General features: G+C 33.1%; 1 protein-coding gene across 1 annotated transcript in view; it reads right to left on the bottom strand.

Annotated features, from left to right (window-relative positions):
* Positions 1 to 22,690, bottom strand: part of MID1 (midline 1) — a gene marked incomplete in the record, with an annotated part of 137,949 nt that overhangs the window by 26,574 nt on the left and 88,685 nt on the right. The window contains 3 exon segments of the mRNA XM_074300020.1: positions 6,479 to 6,606; positions 14,709 to 14,857; positions 18,607 to 18,714. Of these exon segments, the coding sequence (XP_074156121.1) occupies positions 6,479 to 6,606; positions 14,709 to 14,857; positions 18,607 to 18,714 (385 nt within the window).

Below are 22,690 nucleotides of genomic sequence, written 5' to 3'. Positions count from 1 at the left end.
TAGATGTTCCTCCAGAAGTATACCTCAGTCACCAGATGATGTTTCCAAAGACAAAATGGTAGCATATCCATTGATTTCTGTCCTGTTCCTATTGATTCTTATCTCTTCCAACAGGAAAACAAAATGAAGTGGCATATAAAGTATGATGGGCAATCTTGAGAGATAGTTATTCCTCACTGAATAGATAACCACTTATTGGACAAATATTATAGAGGAAAAAATTTAGATTTGGAGGAGACCTGAGGGGATAATCAGTCTGTTTCACCTTCATCATTTTACAGAGAAAAAAACTGAGAAAGGAAGGCTACATTTACCTTTTCCCATTTTTGAGTTTCATCTATAATTAGAACCAAGGATACTGGGCTTAAGTTAAGAAATGAGCCAGATGGGCTGTATTTAACTAATAATGTTAGATTGAAGTTCATATGAAGCCACATTAAATTTGTCATTGGAGATCCAGTGTACAATAATGGCTATTGCCTAGTCGCACAGTGAAATGGCAAAGTGGAGCTATGGCAACATGTCTGGAATAGAATTCATTACCTGAAAACTGCTAAAAAGAATGCCAGGCTTGGAGTCAATAAGATCTAAGTTCAAATTTTCCTTCTGATAACTGTGTAAACTTTCTGTAAGTCAGTCTCTCAGCTTTTGTCTTCAAAATGAGGATAATAATATCACCAATCTCACAAAATCAATGTAAGGATAAAATGAGAGAATGAATGTGGAAGGCTTTGCAAGCCTTAAAATGCCATACAAAGGATCCCTATAATTATTTTTCCTCACAACAATCTTTCCTCTTTACAACTTCCCTCTCATTGTGAAGGGTATTATTTATTTATACAGATTTGCAACCTCATTGATATTCTTAGCTACCTGCTCTTCACTCTCCTTACATATCAATCTATTGCCAGAGCAATACTTTTTTACATACTTTTGCATACTTTTTTCACTTTAGTCATGCATCGAGACCCTTACTACCTTTCACTTAGACTAATACAATTCTCTTCTTCAAAGTTTCTTCCCACTTCCATCCACAGTCCACTCCAATGCCAAGGTGATGTTCCTAAAGCAAAAATCTGATGATGATATCCCACTGCTCTACATGGTCTAATGATTAGGCTAAGATAAAATAATTTTTTTTGTTTTGTATTTAAAACTTTTCATAACTTAGCTGCTTTATTATAGTCTTCTTACCTTTTATTCTCTACTCATTCCAGGGTTCAGCTGTACTGTACTACTTGGAGTTCCTAAAACCCAACACTCCATTTCTTATCCATTATTGTTATTTTTTTGATCTTCATTCTCAAAGAGAACCAATGACACGATGAAAGTAATGTCTTGACTTATGTGTGAGTTGGAATTAAGTAAGCAGAGCTGTACAAAGTTGTCAGTCTCATTTTCTCCTCCAAACTCGTCAGGGTCCAATGGTAAAGCAAAGTTCAAGATGGGTGATGGCTCAGGATGTAGCAGGTGACTTTAATAAAATTAAGGTCTTTCCTAGATCTTTGTTGTCTAAAGTCATGCCCATTTAATGAGTAAGGGCTAAGGAAGAATTGAGACAAAAGATATCATGCTGAAGAGGAAGAACCTCAGAGCTTCTGACCTGAATAGAAAACAATATTTACACTCATTCTAAGCTATTAAATAACTAAAAAAATGAGCCAGTGGCTTGACTTAGCGCCTAATATTGGCTATTCAATAAAAGCCTTTAATGAGTTGTGTTCCAGTTCTGCAATACTATATCTTATCTCAGCTTCATGGATTCTTTGTGTTCTTTGAAAACTGCTCAAAAGTCACTTTCTGCAAGAGACCTTTCCTAGTCCCTTCCATACTGATGTCTGTCCTTTCAGTTCAGCTTCCATCTACTCTGTATATTTTTATAGGTACATATTATCTCTCCTATTATAATATGGGCTCCTTGGGGGGCAGCAACTGCTTTTTTCCCTCTCCTTTGACTCTTTAGCACAGTGCCTTAGCAAATATTAGGTGCTTAATTAATGTTTGTAAATGACTTCAGGTACAAGGTTGTACTAAACACTTAACACAAAGTAAATGCTTAATAAATGTTGGCTGACTGACTTCTTCAAATGTAGAACTGACTATATCTTCCAACTCTTATACAATATAATTCTCTGTCTAAGATAAAAGAGACATTGAAATTCATTTCTTTATTCCTAATGGTAATTCTTAAAAGAAAGACTTTTCTTAGCCTGGAAAGGCTTATATGAACTGATGCCAATTGAAGTGAGCAGAACCAGAGAACATTGTGATGATCAGCTGTGAGGAATTTGGCTATTTTCAAAAATGTGATGATTCAAGGCAATTCCATTAGACTTGTGATGGTAAGTGACCATTAGCATCCAGAGAAAGAACTATGGAAACTGAATGTGGATCAAAGCAGCTTTTTTCACCTTTTTTTGTTGTTGACTTTGTTGGTTTTTTTGCTTGTTTTTTCCCCATTCTCAAATTTTTCTCCCTTTTGATTTGATTTTTTTTGTCAACATAACAAATATGGAAATATGTTTAGAAGAATTGAACATATTTGACTTATATTGAGTTGCTTGTTGCCTTGGTGAGGGAAGGAGGGTTAGAAGGAAAAAAATATGGAATACAAGGTTTTGCAATGGTGAATGTATTTGGAAAAATAAAATACTATTAAAAACTAAAAGAAAGACTTTTCTTCTTGACTGATACTCTTGGTTATTTTCATGGGCAAGACAACAGAACAGATGAAGGACATTAATGGGAGTGTTTTTGAAACTTGTCCATAAGTAATCAGTTATGAGTTTTTAAGTAACTATATAAAAATATTGTGTAAACACAAATTCCAAAAGTTTAGAATTTTTGTCTATAACATTTATTTGACCTAAAGCATTTCTTTGATCTAGATTGGAGACTGCTAACTAGGAGGTTCATGAACTTTTTTTTTTTTTTAACCTTGATAACCGTATTTTAATTGCTTTCTTTTGTAATTCTATATATTTAATTTTACACATTTAAAAATACTCTGAGAAAGGATCTATAGACTTCACCAGATTGCCCAAAATATCCATAGTACAAAAAATTAAGATAAATACTGGCTAGATTTAAGATTGTGATTGATAAATACTTTTAAAAAAGTGGCTTATAGTATGAGGAACAGGATAATGATGCCCAATCACCTCAGGGATCTTTGAAGAATTGTGCTGGAGGTCAAAATGGTTATGAAAACTTTATAATAAATAAGTGACAATGAATGATATTTAAATCAAAGATACCCATAATTTAAGTGCAAAATCCATAAAGTATTCACTCATATATGATTTTAAATTAGCCATTAGGTGAAAGATACAAATCCAAAATTCATCACATTGAAATACTTTATATTTGACTATAAATCAAGGAATCTACTGAAGAATTACATTCCATGGTAGAAGGATCAAGTGCAACGTGAAAATTGTTATTATTATTTTTTTTTGTCTTAGTAGGTATGGGTTTTTCTAACATCAATTCTACCCTCACTTTAAATCATCCATTAACTTATTTTTATATTGACAATTAAAGACATTTTCTCTATTTTACAAAAATATATGCAGGTTCATATATGTATTTATAGATGCATCTATATGTATAATTGAATGCAAAGAAACAAAATCTGCAAAATGGAAAGAGTACTGTATGACACACAATAATAACAACCCAAGGGAAAGAATGTCACCTTTCTAGTTAATAACTTGCTATGTCACTTTGAGGGAAGTCACAAATTAAAATAATAGCTTTTCCTTTCACAGAAAGGTATACTTGCTGACATTAGATATTATAATTTTTCCTTTATCACAGGATTTTGCGAGGAAAGTGCTTTGTAAACTGTCAAGCACTATGTAGAAATATAAGTTCTTTTTCTTATTTGGTTAGAAACTATTCAATAGGTAAAGAATTTGTTGTTTTGAAAAGTTGTTAGATATTTCACATTTAATAAGATAATATCATGAAGCCAATATTAATTTATAATGATGTAACACTAGAGAAACCATCCTTGCCTCTTTTGTTAAAAAGATACATTAAACAGTAGCAAACATTGCATAAACACTTCATTTCCGGCTCACATGTATCTGATAAACTATTTGTACTTGGAGGCTTTAGTTCAACATTGTGTGTTGAGAGGAAGGTCTATGTTATGTCTAGAAATAAACCAAATGTCCATCTGGAATTGACAATTAACAAGATGAAATTTATGGAGAAAGAGCTCTTTAATAGGTATCCAGATGTGGACATCAGTATGGGATAAACACCAATCATGCTGAATGGAAACATGGCTTTGGAAACATTGATCTCAAACAGAGACATAAAGCCAAGAGGATAATCTATGACTACAGTAAACATATTTTTCCACACCCAAAATCGAAATACATTATCTAACAAAAAAAATTCTTTATGCTAAGCCTTGGTAATAGTACACTCTGCCAGCAAATACTGTTGCTACATGTATGAGACAGTTTGTGCAACTATTGGGGAATAAACCAATTTTTTTCCATACCTAACAATTTTTATTATTTCAAAAAGATATTAGAGTTAAGCTCTCAATATAGAAATTGTACTAAGTTGCTACAGGAAAGGGAAAAAAAATCCAAAAACTATGGTTTGGGCTGCAATTAGGAGTGATGCAGGTATCATGTTTAGGATCTCTGCTCTAGATGTTTTCAGAATCTCTCTCATCTACACTTACTTTATTCTTTGCTTGTTGTCATCCTTTCTTTCCTTTAAGGTCTGCAACAGTCACTATCTTCTCTCTGAAAATCTCTCCTCTTTTGCATTGTTTTGTAGTTAACGGATGCATCTATCACATTCTACTTTCCATAATAGTTTAATAATTAATGTCACATTCTCCTACTTGACTATAAGCTCCTTGAGGGTAAGGCCATAACTTTTTGATTTTATATAACTAAGGCCTATCAGTTTCTACCTAATAAATGTTTGTTGACCTGAAACGCAAGCAGCATGGTACTACGGAAATAATAATGGTTTTGAAGTCAAAGAAACTGAACTGAAATCCTACCTTTCATCTAAAGTGCCTTCCAACTTTAAATCTGGGATATTGGGAAGTGAAGCAAATGATTGCCCATAACCCTGTGAACTTCCTCAATTGAAAAGTGGATCTTTTCTTTCTTTCTTTTTTTTTTTTTTTACAATTTTTATTTACAAGATATATGCATGGGTAATTTTACAGAATTGACAATTGCCAAAACTTTTGTTCTAATTTTTCCCCTCCTTCTCCCCCCCCAGATGGCAGGTTGACCAATACATGTTAAATATGTTAAAGTGTAAATTAAATACAATACACACACACACACACACATGTCCAAACAGTTGTTTTGCTGTACAAAAAGAATCAGACTTTGAAATAGTGTACAATTAGCCTGTGAAGGAAATCCAAAATGCAGGTGGACAAAATTAGAGGGATTGGGAATTCTATGTAGCGGTTCATAGTCCTCTCCCAGAATTCTTTCATTGGGTGTAGCTGGTTCAGTTCATTAGTGCTCTATTGGAACTGATTTGGTTCATCTCATTGTTGGAGATGGCCACATTCATCAGAATTGATCATCATACAGTACTGTTGTTGAAGTATATAATGATCTCCTGGTCCTGCTCATTTCACTCAGCATCAGTTCATGTAAGTCTCTCCCGGCCTTTCTGAAATCATCCTGTTGGTCATTTCTTACAATACAATAATATTCCATAATATTCATATAAGTGGATCTTTTCTAAAAGAAATTTACTACTAAAACAAAAGATTGCAAATTCCATTGGGAAGTGCCCTGAACTTGCAATGTTTAGGTATTCTGAAGTAGAGAAGAAGGAATATGTGTGACCAACAAAAAAAAAAAAAAAAAAAAAAAAAAAAAAAAAAAAGATGGAAAAGGAAGTAAACATTTGTTAAAGGCCTTCTATGTACTAGTTGCTATATTAATATTCCCATTTTACAGTTGAGGAAATTGGATCTCAGGCTTGTCACCCCATGCCCAATGCTCTCTATCTACTGAGTCACCTACCTGTCTTGTATTACTCAATTAATATAAAAATGACTTCTTCTATATATCTTCATATGAAGCTTTGAAACAATGTGAGATTTCCGATCATAAGAATTGTATATAAATGTAGTTTGCTTCAGTATTTCATAAAGGTAATTTGACTATAATATAAAGATTTCTTAAAAATTTATTTTATTTTATATTATTTTTGTCTTTGGTTGGGGGATAGAGGCAGTGTGCACATGAGATAAGAACTCTCTCTACTTAATATTGAAGTGTCTTCTTTTCCCTCCAGCTCTAAATTATACCTGCTTTTTTGAGGATAAAATATTCATGTGGTATCATGGCTGAAGGAAGTTTGAACTTTCTTTTTAAACAAAAGGTCTGTAGATTATTTGTGAAGAAAAAAAAATATCAAAGAATAAAGATGTAACCTTGTGTAAAGAATGAGATTTTAAAAAATATAATACCTGTAAGGTAATCCAGACATTCTAGTAATTTCTTCTCTCTGGAAAAATCTAATGCGAAGGTATCAAAAGTGTCATTGAGGTTAATTTCAGGAATTAGGACCTGGGAGGATGCAGTTGCCATGGAGACCCTATAATTAAAAGGAAGAGTTTTCAGAAATTTACAGATAGTCTTCACATTCATTCCTTAGAACTCTCTCTCCCTCCCTTACCCTTCTTCTTCTTCTCTCTCTCTCACACACACTCACACATGATATATCTAAGAATATATTTTTAAAATCTGTATTAACGTCTTTAGTCCCTCAGAATGGTACACAATGCAAAACCCTTTTCTTGAAACAAGAGTTCAAGCATTAAATTCCTCCCCCTGTTCATTTCTCTCTTTGAGAGTAAGTAATTGAATTCCATCCCCCCCCTTTACTGCTAAATAGCAAAGTTTCCTTTGGAAGCTAAAGAATATTCATATTTTATGCTGCTCTGTATTTAACAGCTTGGCACTGTCAAATGCAGGCCCAGTAAGAAGCTTATTGCTTCAGGCATTCTTTCACACATCTGTCTGAAAAACTGTTGGATTCGGTCTCCAGAAGTTCCCTACTTCAAAAGAAATTTATCAAAATGTGAAATCCATAAAGGACAAAATAAAGATTTTAAAAAGCTCCCAGATATTGTTTTAATTTAACCACTCACTTGCCCTGCTGTAAAAAGTGAATATTTTCTGAGTATTTTTAAAAAAGTCATTATTATTCACTTCACTCCTTTCAACATGGGATTCTTTTTCATTCACTCACTGCATAAACCATGGAATATATGCATGAGCTTTCTCATAAATTCTCCTTGTAGATGCACATTTTTTTTTCCTAGGCATTGAGGCTCCATTGATTAGATTTCTTGTGAACAGACTGCAATACAAAACTATTTCTATAAATAGGCCTATTTGGGTGAGCTCCAGAAATGTGAAGTGATCAATCAATCATTACTAGTATTGTATCAACTACAGACTAAGCATCAGGGAGCAGAGTCAAAAATGAGACAGTCCTTGCTTTCGAGGAGACATTTCTGAATGACTATGCTGAAATGGTTTATTAAAACACACGGGTTCATCAAACAGTGGTTCCCTTGAGAAAAAGGACCATCAGACATTGGGGAGTCTGTGCTTCTCAAACTCCATTTGTCCTCATTTTTTACTCTTCAACGATTCAAGATATGAGTTTCAATAATTAAATATTAATTTATTTTGCATGTGTTCGTAATTTCAGCACTAAAGAGATCTTAGATCACTTAGTTCAAACCAGTGATTTTATAGATAAAGTGATTGAATGAAATAAATGGGATAAGTGATTTGTCCAGTATCCAAGATCATATTTAAACTCAGGAAAATGAGTCTTCCTGACTCCAGATTGGGCACTCTGTGCACTATAGCATTACCTAGCTGCCCTAGGAGACTCCAATTCTAGCTTTGTTATTCTTGCCTACTTTATTCCTATAAGTTATGTGGGTAAACTTAAAAATGATTGCAGTTCCCTTTGTTTCTGTGAATCTAAAATCTAAAACAACCCTATGCCTGATCACTGCTGCTCAATGCAGAAGTGTATACATCATGGAGCTTGGAACTACAAAAGCTAAATTCTGATACTGCCTTTAACATGTCCCATCTTGGGACAAACCAGGTGACCTGTTTAAGCTTCAGTTTCACCAACTCTAAAATAGGAATGATAATAGGCTTAGTTCAAAGAATTGTTGTATGGATAAAATGAGATAATGTATATGAAAGGCTTCATAAATCTGAAGGTGAAATATAAAATACTAGATATCATTTGCTTTTATTGAGGCTTTCATTTCCCCTGGAATTCTGGTTAGGGACTAAGTGACTTCATGTGTTATTCTACTTCTCAGGGGATGGAACAGACAACTGAGAATTAGGTGATATGGTTAGATTGGTACATGCATTGCTTATACTTCTACTTGATTTGCCAGTTTTTTTTTAATCAATAAACCCACTTGAGAGTGTTAAGGTAAATGCATGAAGCAGTGTTTGTGCTCCCCTGAACTGTATTTATTTAAGTTACCAGAGAGTGAGTTTCTTTCCCTCTACCGGGCTTTTTTTTCCATCTATAAAATTAAGAGGCTTATAAGATTGAAAACTAGAAGGGACTTTAAAGATCATCCATTTCAATTGCCTCATTTCATAAAGGAATATGTAGCAAAGCAATCTCTTAGAAAAGTGAAGTGGTTTCTTTAATGTCGCAAGCTAGTAAAAGATTTTTGTTGTTCAATCATGTTTTGAATCTTCATGACCCAATTTGGCAAAGATCCTAGAATAGCTGCCATTGCTTTCTCTGGATCATTTTAGAAATGAGGAAACTGAGGCAAATGGAATTAAATGCCTTGCCCTGCTGATGTGTCTAAAGTCAGATTTGAAGTCAGGAAGATGAGTCTTTCTACCTATCCTTTGCACCATCTGAATGCCTGTAGTAAATAATACAGCCACAATTTGAACCTAGACCAGCACTCCTTACTCTATCCCTTACTGGTACTCTAGTTTTAGCTGGCTGACATTCTATGTTTTTATTCCCAATAGGAGGTCACATTTTATCGTATACATATCAAAACATTGAAATTCAAAATGCCGGCGGCCCGACCTCTAGTTGCAAAAACAAAGTGAAAAATTCAAAGACTTCATGCAGATCTGTAGAGAAATGTTACTGGATCTTTTGAATTATTTAAAAAGGTAAAAGACTGATTCTATTAAATTAATCATATATAACAGGGAAAGTTTTGCTGGGATAATGAGAAATTCACAACATTAACTTCCAACCCACCATTTTTATCTATCAAGGCACATATGGATATAGTTCATAGCAAGCCACAACTCTTGATTGCCCTTCTGAAACCACTTCTGAAAGCAGATCAGTTTACTGAAGACTTGTTCTGCCCAGTTGCTCTTAACTCATTTTCTTCATGTCTCTTTGTCTCTGTTTCTGGAGTAGCCATGGAATATACATAAAAATGAATGAACTCAATTCTATGAATCTTACTATCAGAAAAATTCTTGCTTTCTGATAAGAGATTTATATCAATCTTGAGGAAGATGGATCATAAAAAGAAAAGATTCCCTAAGATTAAGGATAGAAAACTCATCACAAAGGTATCTGAGTTTTAATACCTACTTTTAAGGATATCTGTTTTTAGCACCCACTCATTGTTTAAATGTAGGAAAGGTGACTATCTCTGGCTAGAGTTTCAAACTCTCTCTTGGAGTGTTAAGCTAAGGAAATGCTGCCAAAATCAACATTTCAGGGCATATTTTTATTTCCTAAATCCTTGTTGCCAATTCCTTTCCCTTTCAGATAACTTGTCAAAATCCATCAAACTTTTTTTATTGGTATCCAAGTTTCAAATTTTTATTCTTTATTATTTTTCCCCTGTATTTAAATAGTATATGCTAGAAATGGCATTGAAACAGATTGATTGATCCACGGAACACTTTCCAGGCAATTAACTCTTTCCACTTCTACTAAAATAATAGTATCTGAGAGTTGAGAAGGATCTGAGAGATTATCTGGCTAATTACAAGGACTTTAAATGTGGGATCTGGCAACGTGTTTTTAAAATGATATTTTGGTAACTATTTCAATATACTTGATTTCCTTTGTAATCTTATGTATTTTTAAAAATAAACATTTTGAGAAGAAACCCATAGGCTTCTTGAAATTACTAAAGGGGCCTATGATACAAAAGTATTAAGAATCCCTGGTCTAGTTCAATACCAGCATTTCTCAAATTATGTTCTATAGTAGTTACATCAGACTCAAGTAGAAATAGATCCTGAACAGCTTACAATGTTGAAATAGAAAACCACAAATGACCATTATCTATGTTGTATTGTGTGTGTGTGTGTGTGTGTGTGTGTGTGTGTGTGTGTGTGTGTGTGTGTGTGTGTGTGTGAATGTGTGTGTTTTGGTTAAACATTGCCTGATTTACATTTTAATTTGGTTAGAAATTTGGACACAGTGAACAAATACAAAAAACAAATTCATCTACTTTGCTCTTAATGCCATCTGCTTTTTTTTGGTTTTGTTTTAAACTTATGTATGTTTTAAGCTTAAATGAAGAACACTGGAGAATGGTTGACAATCATATAACAGAAGTTGACATCTTATTAGTCTAGAATCAATCATCTAAAAATAATATCTAGCATATAATTTGCAGAAAAATTTGTTTTGAAAGAGATGAAAGGATACCTTTTATGTATATTCTTAATTTTATGTTTTAATATAAATGTTTTTCTATTAATTCACAATTTGGCTAGTTCAACAAAATAAAAATATGAAAAGATAAGATGCAAAAGTATTAATAATCAAGTCCAAAAATGAAAAAAATCTATGAACCAAACTTGATATTAAATCCCAAATACAAGAGAACTGAAAATTTGATGATCGCTATGCACAATTTCAAGTGAAAATGTGAAGAGTTAAAAAAGAAAGAAAAAGAAAAAAGTGATAAACTGTCATAGTAATGCCAAATACTAGGTTAAGAGTTTGTGGAGGTAAGGCAGGGGAGAGGGATGAAAATTTTTGCTAGGCATCTTATAAGATTATGAATCACTTATTGTAAAATACTTATTGAAAGCAAATAATACGTTAAATTGTTTATAATAAAGTGATTTTTAGAGATATCACTTATCTGAAAGTTTAAGATTTTAAAAAATAGCTTAATGTTATTCAGTTTGTATTCTAATGCTTCTAGTGCTGGTAAAGTTATTGCCCAATAGGATACCCACCCCATGCTGGAGAAGTTCTACATATTGGAAATTTTGAATCAAATTTTGTTCATTTGTAACATTTACCCATTTGATCTGTTTTTGTCAAGTAGTAGACAGCTATGAAATTATGTTTAAAATTAACCTATGAAGATCTTTGCAACAGGCTGATAGCTATATGATCAATAATATTAAATTTTCATTTTTATTCTAGTAGTGTCACAGACTTGACATTGGTAACTTATTTGACTGGTTCAGTATAGTTCAGGGTTTTTTTGTTCGTTTCCTCCTAGAATTTGTCATCCTCTCCCCCAAGTTTAAAACATAAATTTAAATAGACACTTTTTTGGTTTTGTTTTTGAAAAATGTCCAATAAAACAGAAGATATTGAAAAGAACAAATTCTTTAACATTGCCAAAGAGAAAAATAAGACTATTCTGACATGTTTTATTTTTAAGGATGCTGGTTCCTGATAATTGATGTTTCTACAGTGTTTTTTTTTTAGGTGAATAGTGTAACACAACTTATTATAGTAGATCATCCATTTAATAATTTATTCTATTAGAGATTTTCTTAGGATAATTTCTAGAGGATCACTAGGAAACTATTACCTCCCACTTTTTTTGAAAATCAGGACATTTGACCATCTCCAGTGATTCAGAATCTGCTATTCTCTATTGCTAAAAATTAAATCATATTGCAAACTCTTTCATTGCCTTAGAAGATGACTTTTCTGGGCTTAACCAACTGAATTGATTGAAAACATGTAGGTAGCCACAGCATCTTCTCCTTATATTGGATTGTAGAAAATTAAAAGGCCTTTATAACCATTCAAGTAAGCTGCAATGATGGTCTGACCTAGGGTAGTAACTCAATTAGGAGAGAAGACATAGAAGGGAGATGTTATAAAGCTATTGGGTTATGAGAAGTGAAAGTGGGGAGTCAAATAGATTATGACTCTCCAAACTGATAAGGACTTCTCTTTCCTCAAATTTTCCTCCATCAGTGAATTGATCTCCTTTTTGCTTTTAATCATACTCTCCTTGGGATCATACATGTCTGAGTATATGTATATCCCTCTCCCCATTAGTCCTAAGGGAGTGCATTGCTCCTCAACACAACCATGCTTAAAGTACTGGATCACTTGGTGTCTAGGGGAGAGGGTTGGGGAGAGGAAACAGGGAAGAAAGTCTGAAACCTTTTTTTTTGGGCTGCCAAGTTGTGTGCCAATTGATGAAGGGAAAACACCTTAGTGCCCATATGGAAAAACCCAAGACAGAGATTAAATAAGAGATAAGAGACAGAAAGATAAGGCAGAGAGAAAAGCCCAAGAGACGCATGGAGACATAGGTAAATAGAAAGGAGTCTAGGAACCAAAAGGAATGCTGAAATACAAAACTGGATAAGGAGCTCGTGGAAAAAAAATATGAGAAAAAATTAAGACATACAACAATAGAGACAGAAAAAGAAACAAAGCATTCTTATCAATCATTTCTAAGCTTGATATTTTAGGCGGGGGGAACCTTCAGTACACACACATTTATGAAGTAGTAGAATGAAATTTTTGTGTCCATATATGATAAAAAAGAAAAAGAAAAGAAAAAAGAAAGAAAGAAAAAAGATGAGGCACCAGATACAGGATGTTAAGTAATTCTGGCTCAGTGTCATGTATAACAAAATAATAATAATAGTAATAACAATAACAACAACACTTTATATTTTCTTCTTTCACTTACTCTGAATTCCAAAAGAAAAAAAATTGGGATATAAATCTTTCCTTCCATTCATTTATCATCTTGACAATCGTAGAGTTGAATTTAAACCAATAGTTATTAGTAGGGATTAAAGCCCATTATCCAAATATGAATTTAACCAACCCATTTTTGCCCTCCCATAAGTCTTTCTGTAGTTTTAACATTTTCTGAAAGGCCTTGCTTTGTACATGCAGGAGGTGCTTTCATTGTCCTGCATATGTACATTTTTCTATTTGTATTCCCTCCCCCAATCCCCAAATACATTAAGACTGTTCTTGTAGGACAGCTGTCTTTCCTTATTTTAGTTAAAATAAGTTCGTACAAAGAATACTATATCTTTCTTTTTCTTTTTTGGGGGGAGGGAATGATGGTAGTGGCAAGAAAGATTGCTGAAAAAAATGAAAGCCATAATATTCACTTCATAAGGGTGTTTTGCAATTTATATCTGGAAAAGTACTCAGAAATCTCAGTTTGAAATGCATGACGTAAGTGTAAACTAGTCCTATTTGAATTTACTGTGTAGGATCCTTATTGGAGTACTGTTTCCAGTTTTGAATTTTAAGATGGATATAGTAAAATTGGAGAAGTTCCAGAAGAGAGCAATGAAAATGATTAAATGTTTGGGAAAATAGTACCCCTGAGGAAAAGAATTGGGCTTATTTAAACTGGAGAAGAGCAAGTCTCAAAAATATGAAGTTGAAGATAACCAGCTATTGTCCATATTCTCTGGAAATAGACCAAGAACAAACGTGCTTAATTAAGAGCATGAGGGATTTGGGTTAGATATAAGGAAGAACTTTTTTTCTTTTGGTCAATGAAGAATCTCTTATAATCAGTCTCTTGAGATAGCAGTGAAAAATTCAGTGTTCTTATGATCCTGCTTTTAAAAATATAAATTGGCAAGTTAGATAAATAGCTTTATGGAATTAGGTGAACTCAGTCAGGCTTCCTAATTATCTGATTTGATGATGTCTTTGGGTAAAAAAAAAAAGATATGTCCTAGGGATCTTGTAAAGCTAAATCAAAGTACCAGTATTGATAGTGAGGTCACTGACATACTGTAAGAGTTTCAGACTCTTTATGGAGGAGGATATATATATATATATATATATATATATATATATATACACACACACACATATATACATATATATGTGTGTACATATATAGACATATTTTTAATGAAGCTCTGTGCTTCATTTAGAGTCAACTCTAATTAAGCCTCTGCAATCAATAATAAAACAAATTATATTCAAAAGAGATATCAACAGCTGCTGCTGCTCTGTGTGTGTGTGTTTGTGTGTGTGTGAGACCCACACCAGTAACCAAATGAGAAACCGAGTTCTTCTCCCTCTTATTTCTTGGTCTAAATCTTTTCAAAAAAAATATTGTGAATCAGTTTGGCTCTGAATTTCAAAATAAATGCTTCCCCCCCCCCAATCACAAGATTTTTTTTTTTTTAAACAGGATCTTATATTTCTACCTTATAATTCTAGTCCCAAAATCTCAGCACTTCATGACCATTACTGAAAGATTTTTGACATTTCAATGCAAAACATAGAATAAGGCCATTCCAAACCTCTTTTCTCCCCAGGACTCAGCACTTGATTCTAAACAAATGGCAAGCAAAGGACATCAAGAACCCCCTGACTACCCCAATTGAGAACTGTCACTGTACACATAGCCAGGGAGTTTCTCAGGTATCTGGCCATCTATTTACCTTTCAGTGATATTTTTGGCTGTCTGTAAGAACCTGGCATGGTCATTCTCCTTCAGGGACTGTTCAGCTTGGGAGATGAGTGATGTAGAGCGTTCAATGCACTGCTTGCAGTTTGCAATCTGCTGGGCCAGTTTTCGAAGTCTTACCACCTTGAATAAAGAGGAGGGAGAGAGAATAACTATCATAACTGCATGCTATATCAGCCTACACATTCCTTTTATTTTCCTGGATAGAGTTCTGCTAATCTGTGGAGTACGGAAACTCTTACTTTTGAATCCATTCCTTAATATTTTTTAAAAAAATGTGATCCAATTGCAAATAAGAAAGGTGCCAGACTATTTAAGTGTTCCATCAAGTCACTTGGTAACCTCTGGACACCTATGTTTTTTGGGGTGAACCATGAAGATAACACATTTTTGGTAGATAGGATTTTAAGGTTAAAGGGAAAAAAAAATCCCAAAAGCTCTTTGAGATCTTGAGGGAAATGTTGCTAGAAAAGCATTAAGTATTATTATTTCCTCTCAAATATGTAAAATCCATGTGTTAATGAACAAAATGGGAGTGTTTCTTTCCATTGATTAATTTTTTCCAAACTGAGAACATTAGGGAGAGCCAAAACAAGCACAGCTGGCCATTTCCCCTCACATAGGACGTCATTTCCTGGCACTTTGTGCTTTCATGATAACTAAGGACTATTTTGATAAGCATTTCCCTGCAATGATGAAAATGAACATTTATTTTACAACTCTAGTGCCATATTCCTACCTTTTATTCCTTGGAAATGACCCCAGAATATTCTTGGCAAAAACCATCGCTACAATCAAAGATAAAAACCAAGGTAATACACTTGACTTTAGCCTTTGGTGCTTAAGCTATCCAGTGAGATTTTCTGACTAAAACCTGAGTTAAAAATAGACAGCTAATTGACATAGACATATGTTTAGGACTCAGATCTACATACTGAGATAATAATGAAATGGAAAATAGGACAAGGTGAAAGAATATAGAGGAGGTTACTTAATCTGTCTTCCAGAAAATACTGGCTCAGGCCTCCTCCAAAATTCCTTTAACTTCTACAAATTCTTCATTGCTCCATGTCATCATTCTCACCCTCACCTAATTTCTAATAGAAGAAAAATAGAGAAGGAAAACTATAATTTTAAGTCTTGGAGGAACATCAAGACCTGGTTACATATTATAGCAAATAAGGAAATGAATGATAAGTTGATAAGAAGAAATAACATTTTGGTCTAAAGATAAAAAATAAAAACAAACCTTAAAATGAGCCTCCTGCTAACATATTAATAATTTTTTTCTGTCTAGAGATAGGCCAAGTCCTGAATATAAAGGCAGGCATAAGACGAAAAATGCTTATTGAATTGACTAGAGCTTGGCTTCTATCACCAAGTAGGGCTTAGGGGGGAGACCCATTTTAGGGATTCTAGTACTGATTATTTTGAACACTTTTTTTTTCACTTATAAGAGAGACAGACATTTTCTTTAACCAAAAGAGTAAATTAAGAGAAATTTCTGATAGTAATAAAGAGCAATATTTCCTTACAGTATGAAGGATTTTCAGAAATCTATTAAGCGTCAGCTGATGAAAGATATGATTCACCATAACTCTTCCAGGAAAAATTGGCAAAATCTTGTAAGGCCAGGATAGAACATTATCAAAATAATTTTGTGTCAATACCTCTTTCTTTTTATAATAATAACGTCTTTCAGTAATGACATTGGACAGATTGTAAATAAGATGTGTACATACGCTATGTTGGTCTTCCTTAAAAATATATGAATATATATATTCCTACATGTTAGTGAGAGTTATGAGGCCTCAGGGAAAAAAGAGACCCATATCTTGGGCAAGTTGAATCAAGCAAAATTTAGAAACCATTCTTGAAATATTATAGGATTGCTCTTCAGAGAGCAATTGGGAGACATATTCTTAAAATGAAGAGGCAGTATGTCTGAATAATGTACTATATGCTGCCCTCAAGGGTGTGATCTTTCCCTTCCCAGTCAGACCTTGGACATTTTGCAAATAGTTCTCTTTCATTAAACAATCAAAAAGTTTATATTTATTATATTTTATCTACACACGTAATATACATATTTATGTACACATATAATGCATATTTACATATATATATCCATGTGTGACTACTTTGCTACTGGAAAAATTTTATTTTATAGCCTAAGGACACAAAGTAAAATTTTTAGTATGAGTCTATATGCCATGGATTATTATTCGCTTTTTTTTTTTTTTCCCCTTTTGGAAATAAGTGCTTCATTCATGACCTCTTAAAATCCATCTGTAACTATCATGGAGACATTTTATCCATTATAGTTGATTTTAATGTGAAATTAAGCACACTTCAGGCAATCTCTGGATAGCATATTATACTTTTTATTTTAAAAGCCCATCTCAACTCTCATATGTGCTCTATATGAAACTTAATTCTCACCAGTCATCTTCAAATGCCAGCTAATCCTCCTAAGAAGAGCAAATATTTCAGTGGGTGAGTGTTTTATGGAAATAGTATTTCTCCAAGGCTTTGGATAAGTCCAAACAACTAAAGAGACATTTTTGCTCAAACTTTCAAACCCATATTATCTTAACTACACTGAATTTTCAAGCCTTAGTACATACCAAAACAAGTTACAACAAGGGACTATTTCTATTAGTTGAGATCTTACTCATTTAGCACATATTTTATAGTAGTCTGGAAATTATAAGTAGGTTAGTCAGAATCAGGATTTCACCATCAACTTCTGATTTGGTTTTGTGCATGCTGACACAAATGGATTAAACGGATTTCTTTCAAGGTTATGATGGGTCCTCTCAGTTTTTCCATGTCATCAATGACATTTACTCTAGGCATGCATATTAGATTAGATCTCATTATTTGCAAAGAAAATTTAATCACATTACCTCTGACATCTGATATCTTTTGAATTAGAATCTTAAAGATTGCGATTTGTAATATAGCAACCTTGCTAGTAGTTATTAGAGTTGAGTCTAGGCAAAACAAACACTAGGCAAAGTGGAAGATAAAATTTAATTTCATATCTTTAATTCCATTCAACAAACTGTGTTGGTCATTGAGGATTCAAGGACATATGAAAGTCCCTGACTTCAAGGAGCTTATATTATAAAGACTTTATATTGTATAGTACACAGACTACCATGAGGAGTTGAGGAGCTAGTCTAGAGCTCCCTTTAATTCAGCCAGCCTAGGACTCAAAATGTTTTTTAATATTCTCAGCCACATGTAAAGTGTTATAGTGTTTTTAACAGTTAGAAAAACTTAAGGCACTAAGGAATTAATATACATGGATGATGTGCACAGATGATGGAAGAAAACAAATTTTAGCAACAATTCAACATTGAAGTTTAAAATTATTATAGAAATTTCACTTTGGAGGCACCTTGTTTTATTTACCTTAAAGTGATGTCCTACATATGACAATTGTGTATCATAATTTTTTTCACATTATGATCAGAACTTTTACAAATTTCTTGGTTAACTGCTTATAATTATAAATTATACATTTTAATGAAATATATTTTTTTGTTGCTGTTGCTTTTCAACATCAAATACTTTGGTAAAATATCATAGAAATGCAATTTACTTTTTCTTTTTAAAATGTCCAAAAGAAAAGAAACATCAAAAATTCTAAAAGTTTTGGAGTAATTATAAAAAGAAGAGAATAAAAACTTCCAATTTCATCAGATTTTGGATTTGAGACAATGAGCAAAGGCTGTAGTTAATATGTTCATTTAGAATAACTGATTTTTGTGAATAGTTTCTCGAATGAAATTTTGAATATGTGTGCAGAGGATGGTGTGGGAGGATATTTATCCAGAGGAAATATTCAACAAGATACATCTTACCTTCCCTTCTTTGATTTTGGTTCCAATAATTTGGCGTCTCTGTTGGATGATTTCAATGAGTAGGTCACATTCTTCCATCAGTTTGGTTTCTTGTCGTGATGCATTGACCTAGAGAATGAGTCACAATGGTCAGTGCACATCTGGACTTTATTTTCAGTCCATGTTTACTTTGGCTCTGTGCAATATGTTTCTGGTGGCAGAACATGCATCTGAAACACTTTTTTAAACTTTAGCTTTACTTCTTATAGTTTCTAGCTTTGGGGAATTTCGGTTTTCTCTTGGCTTTCTTATTTTTAAAAGTGTCTGAAATTTGAAACTAATAGAAGTAAGGAGCTAATCTGAAGATTTCATTGTGGTTAGACTGGTGTGAATATCCTTTGGGCAAACTTCCTCACATCATTCCAAAGAAATGTTTTTTAATTCTAAAGTTTAGCCCCATAAATAAGAATTTAAGTTAGGGGTTTAGAGGCAAGTTTGTATTACCATAAATGTCATTAACACCTCCTTTATATACAAACCTTAATTAGTCTGACTTTCTGCTTCCCAGCGGCAACCTAATATGGGTAAAGAGCTAGCCTTAAAGCCAGGAAGACCTAAAAGTTCAAGTCCCACCTTCAACACCACATGTTGGTTGTATTACTCTGAGTAAGTTCTTTTACTCTCAACATTCTAGGACCCAGCTTCTTAAATTGTTGGTCAAAACCCCATATGAGGTCTTGTAACTGAATGTGGAAGGTTGTGAAATTATAATTTATTATCAGTAAATGTTTGCTTTGTAGATCAATTTTATATACTTATATACTCAAAGTTATGTAAAAATTCCTTCTGCAAAGAGGGGTTAATCTAGACAATTCTCTAAGACTCTTAAATTGCCGAGACAATTCCTTTTTACCTACTGATTTTGGCCAAAGGAGTTTCCACACTGGAAGATCACTATAATAGTAAAATGATATATTCTCTAATCCTCCTCCTTACTGCAAATAGATCTTGTGATGGCTGAATTTTAAATCTGCTAAGTATATGATTTTTAAAAATAGAACTTGGTATATTTTCAACTGCACAAAGTTCTAGAAAGAAGTCACATCATTTTAGTAAAAAAAAAGTTGGGTTGTCTATTAAAACTTTAAATATTTAAATTTTTTAAAACAAATCTCATTTTTATTGATGTCTTTTGTTTTGATGTCATACTGATTTTTGAATATAACTTTCCTTCTTCTACACAATTAATTCTCTCTTAGAATGAAGACTTTAAAAGAAAGATGACAAGAAAATAATTCAGGAAACCTAGCCAATATCAATGATAATGATTGACTATTATATTATGTCATATTATATCATATTTATTATATCATATCATAATATAACCATACAGTTATTTGTCTTATTCCACAACTATAGTTTACTAAGGAGGAAGATAGGGACACGAGGAGGTGTGATTTCTCAAGTATTCTTTATGCTTTACTTTGGATGCTTTCACCTTTCATTAGCTTTTTAATCTGAGAGAACATATGTGAACTTTACAATCAGGTGACTATCAGTCATGAGAAATGCTTAGAACATACTGTTTTCTTTTATGCAAAGATAGTTTTGATATTTTTGCTCACAGATAACAAGACAGAAAACACAGCTGTGAGAGATGGAGATAACAGTTCTAAATCATACTATTTTGGCTCAAACCCTGTGTGAGCTTTCTTTCATTGGCACTGACCTCAAAACAACGAAGAATTATTGTAACCTTGGCAATTCTGGTGCATCTCTAGTAGAGGTCATAGCTCAGCCATCAAGTTTTGATTTAGGATATCGCATTTAAGCTAGAATGAATTTGTTTTCTAAAAACTAAGTAAAACTAGACATGGGGAAGAGAGTGAAACTTGAGAATGTTTCCACTGCTGTTAAATTAAACTCTGGAATCTTTAAAATACCTTCACAATTTCACTCCTGTCATCAGGGAACAGAACTGATCGAGAGTAGGTAGGAAGGTTACCCTGAGTAAAGAATTGGGATATACATCATGGTCACTGAGAAGAGGCTACACTCAGTAACTCACATGACATATTGGTTTATTGTAAAACATGAATGGAAAATAACTTTCCCTGGAACCATGAGAGCACATCCAGAATTTTTAGGCCCGCATTACTTCCACCTTCCAATAATTTATTCCTTTTTTACTTATTTACTTATTTATTTTTAGTCTGTTCATATCCTTTGACCATTTATCAATTGGAGATTGGCTTGAATTCTTATAAATTTGAGTCAATTCTCTATATATTTTAGAAATGAGACCTTTATCAGAACTGTTAAACGTAAACATGATTTCCCAATTTATTGCTTCCTTTCTGATCTTGTCTGCATTAATTTTGTTTTACACGAAAATTTTTTTTGACATATTTCCTTATGAATCATGTTGGGAGAGAAAAATCAGAACAAAAGGGAAAAATCATGAGAGAAAAAGAAAGCAGGAAAAAAAAAAGTATTGTGTTGATTTACATTCAGTTTCCACAGTTCTCTCTCTGGATGTGGATGACATTTTCCAGCCAAAGTTTCAATAATTTATTCCAACAAATATTTATTAAATGCCTTCCATGTGCAAGATGAGAGGCAGTTTGGCCTAGTAACTTAAAATAGGTTATAAAAAAGTAGTTAAAAAAAAACACAGGCACCCTTGCAGGCAGGTAGTAAGTTCTACATGCAGCTCTAAGTTCTACTATTTATGACACAAACTAGTTATATGGTGGGCATTTCTCAACTTCCTAGTTTTCTAGGTAAAGACAATAAATTGCAAAGAAAGTGCCAACCTGCATTAGTGGAGGAAGTTTCTTCAAATAAGAGGCACTGGGGAATCAGAGATGGCAAAGGACACAGTCTTTTAATGGGAAAAGAGGGAGAAATGATCTGACCAGTACAAAAATAAGCATGATGCAAAGTAAAAGTTTAACTATTCTAACTATTTTGAAATGTCACCAGTATTTTTCATATTTCCCATCTATTGCCCTTGAATTGATTATACTAGTGTATCACCATTAAGTTAATAATTTAATAAGGTAAAAGATATAATCATATCTGAATCATACTCCCAATAACAATAATAATAGCTGAAGGAATTATCATAATAGTTACATAATAATAATAGCTAAAGCTTTTAGGTTTACAAAGTGCTTTATTTGCATTGTCTCATTTAATCTTCACAATAACCCTCAGAGGTAGGTGCTATTCTGATTTCCATTTTACAGATAAGGAAACTGAGACTGAGAAAAGTGAAGTAACTTGCCCAGGCTCTCACAGATGGTAAGTCTCTAGAGTAGGATTTGATTTGGCTAGCATTCTAGCCACTGTACCATCTGCCATTTTTTTTTCTAGAGCATCTGAAAGCAAAAAGAGTACTAGAGCAAAAAAGCTTGAATACTTGGATTTGTAATGTTGAGTGCAATCTTGTTCCCACATTTATGATTTTCAATTTCTTCTTTGTAAAATGAAAGGATATTTGGACATGGCCAACTTAGGGATTTGTTTTGCTCATGTTTGTTAATAAAGATCTGTTTTCTTTCTTCCTCCCACCTACAAAATGGAAGGGAGAGAAGTGATGAAGAGAAAAAAAGCTTATTAATCGAAAAATAAATAAAATTTAATTTTAAAAAATAATGAAAGTATTAATTAGAAAATATTTGGTATCCCTTCTGGTTCTAAATACTGATTCTCAATAAAACACTTTTTATTGAAAAATGGCTTTTCCTCATGTAATCAGTATAAATCCCATACAGTAAGAGCCTGGGTCCTCACTCTGGTTACAGAATAATGTAGTATTCTGGGTAATATAGGACTGTAATGTTCTAGGAGATCTTAAATTTTAAATCCACAATGACATAAGTCATTGTGCAGTTAAGTCAAAATGTCAATTTAAGCTATATCACGGGGTCTAATATGACTTGAATTTTATCACTTCTTTACAAGGTTAATTGGAGAATCTTTGGGGGGGTCTGGAGGAGTTTTGAGTAGAAGAATCTGAACTTATGATTTCATTGTTTCAGAGAGTTTCCTAATGAGGAAATTCCCTCTATCTAGTTAGTCAGCCAATTATTCTCTGTTT

Source organism: Sminthopsis crassicaudata, chromosome 3 (genome assembly GCF_048593235.1).
Source record: "Sminthopsis crassicaudata isolate SCR6 chromosome 3, ASM4859323v1, whole genome shotgun sequence".
NCBI lineage: Eukaryota > Metazoa > Chordata > Mammalia > Dasyuromorphia > Dasyuridae > Sminthopsis > Sminthopsis crassicaudata.
Note: the sequence above shows the minus strand (reverse complement) of the source record. Positions and strands in the feature narration are given on the sequence as shown.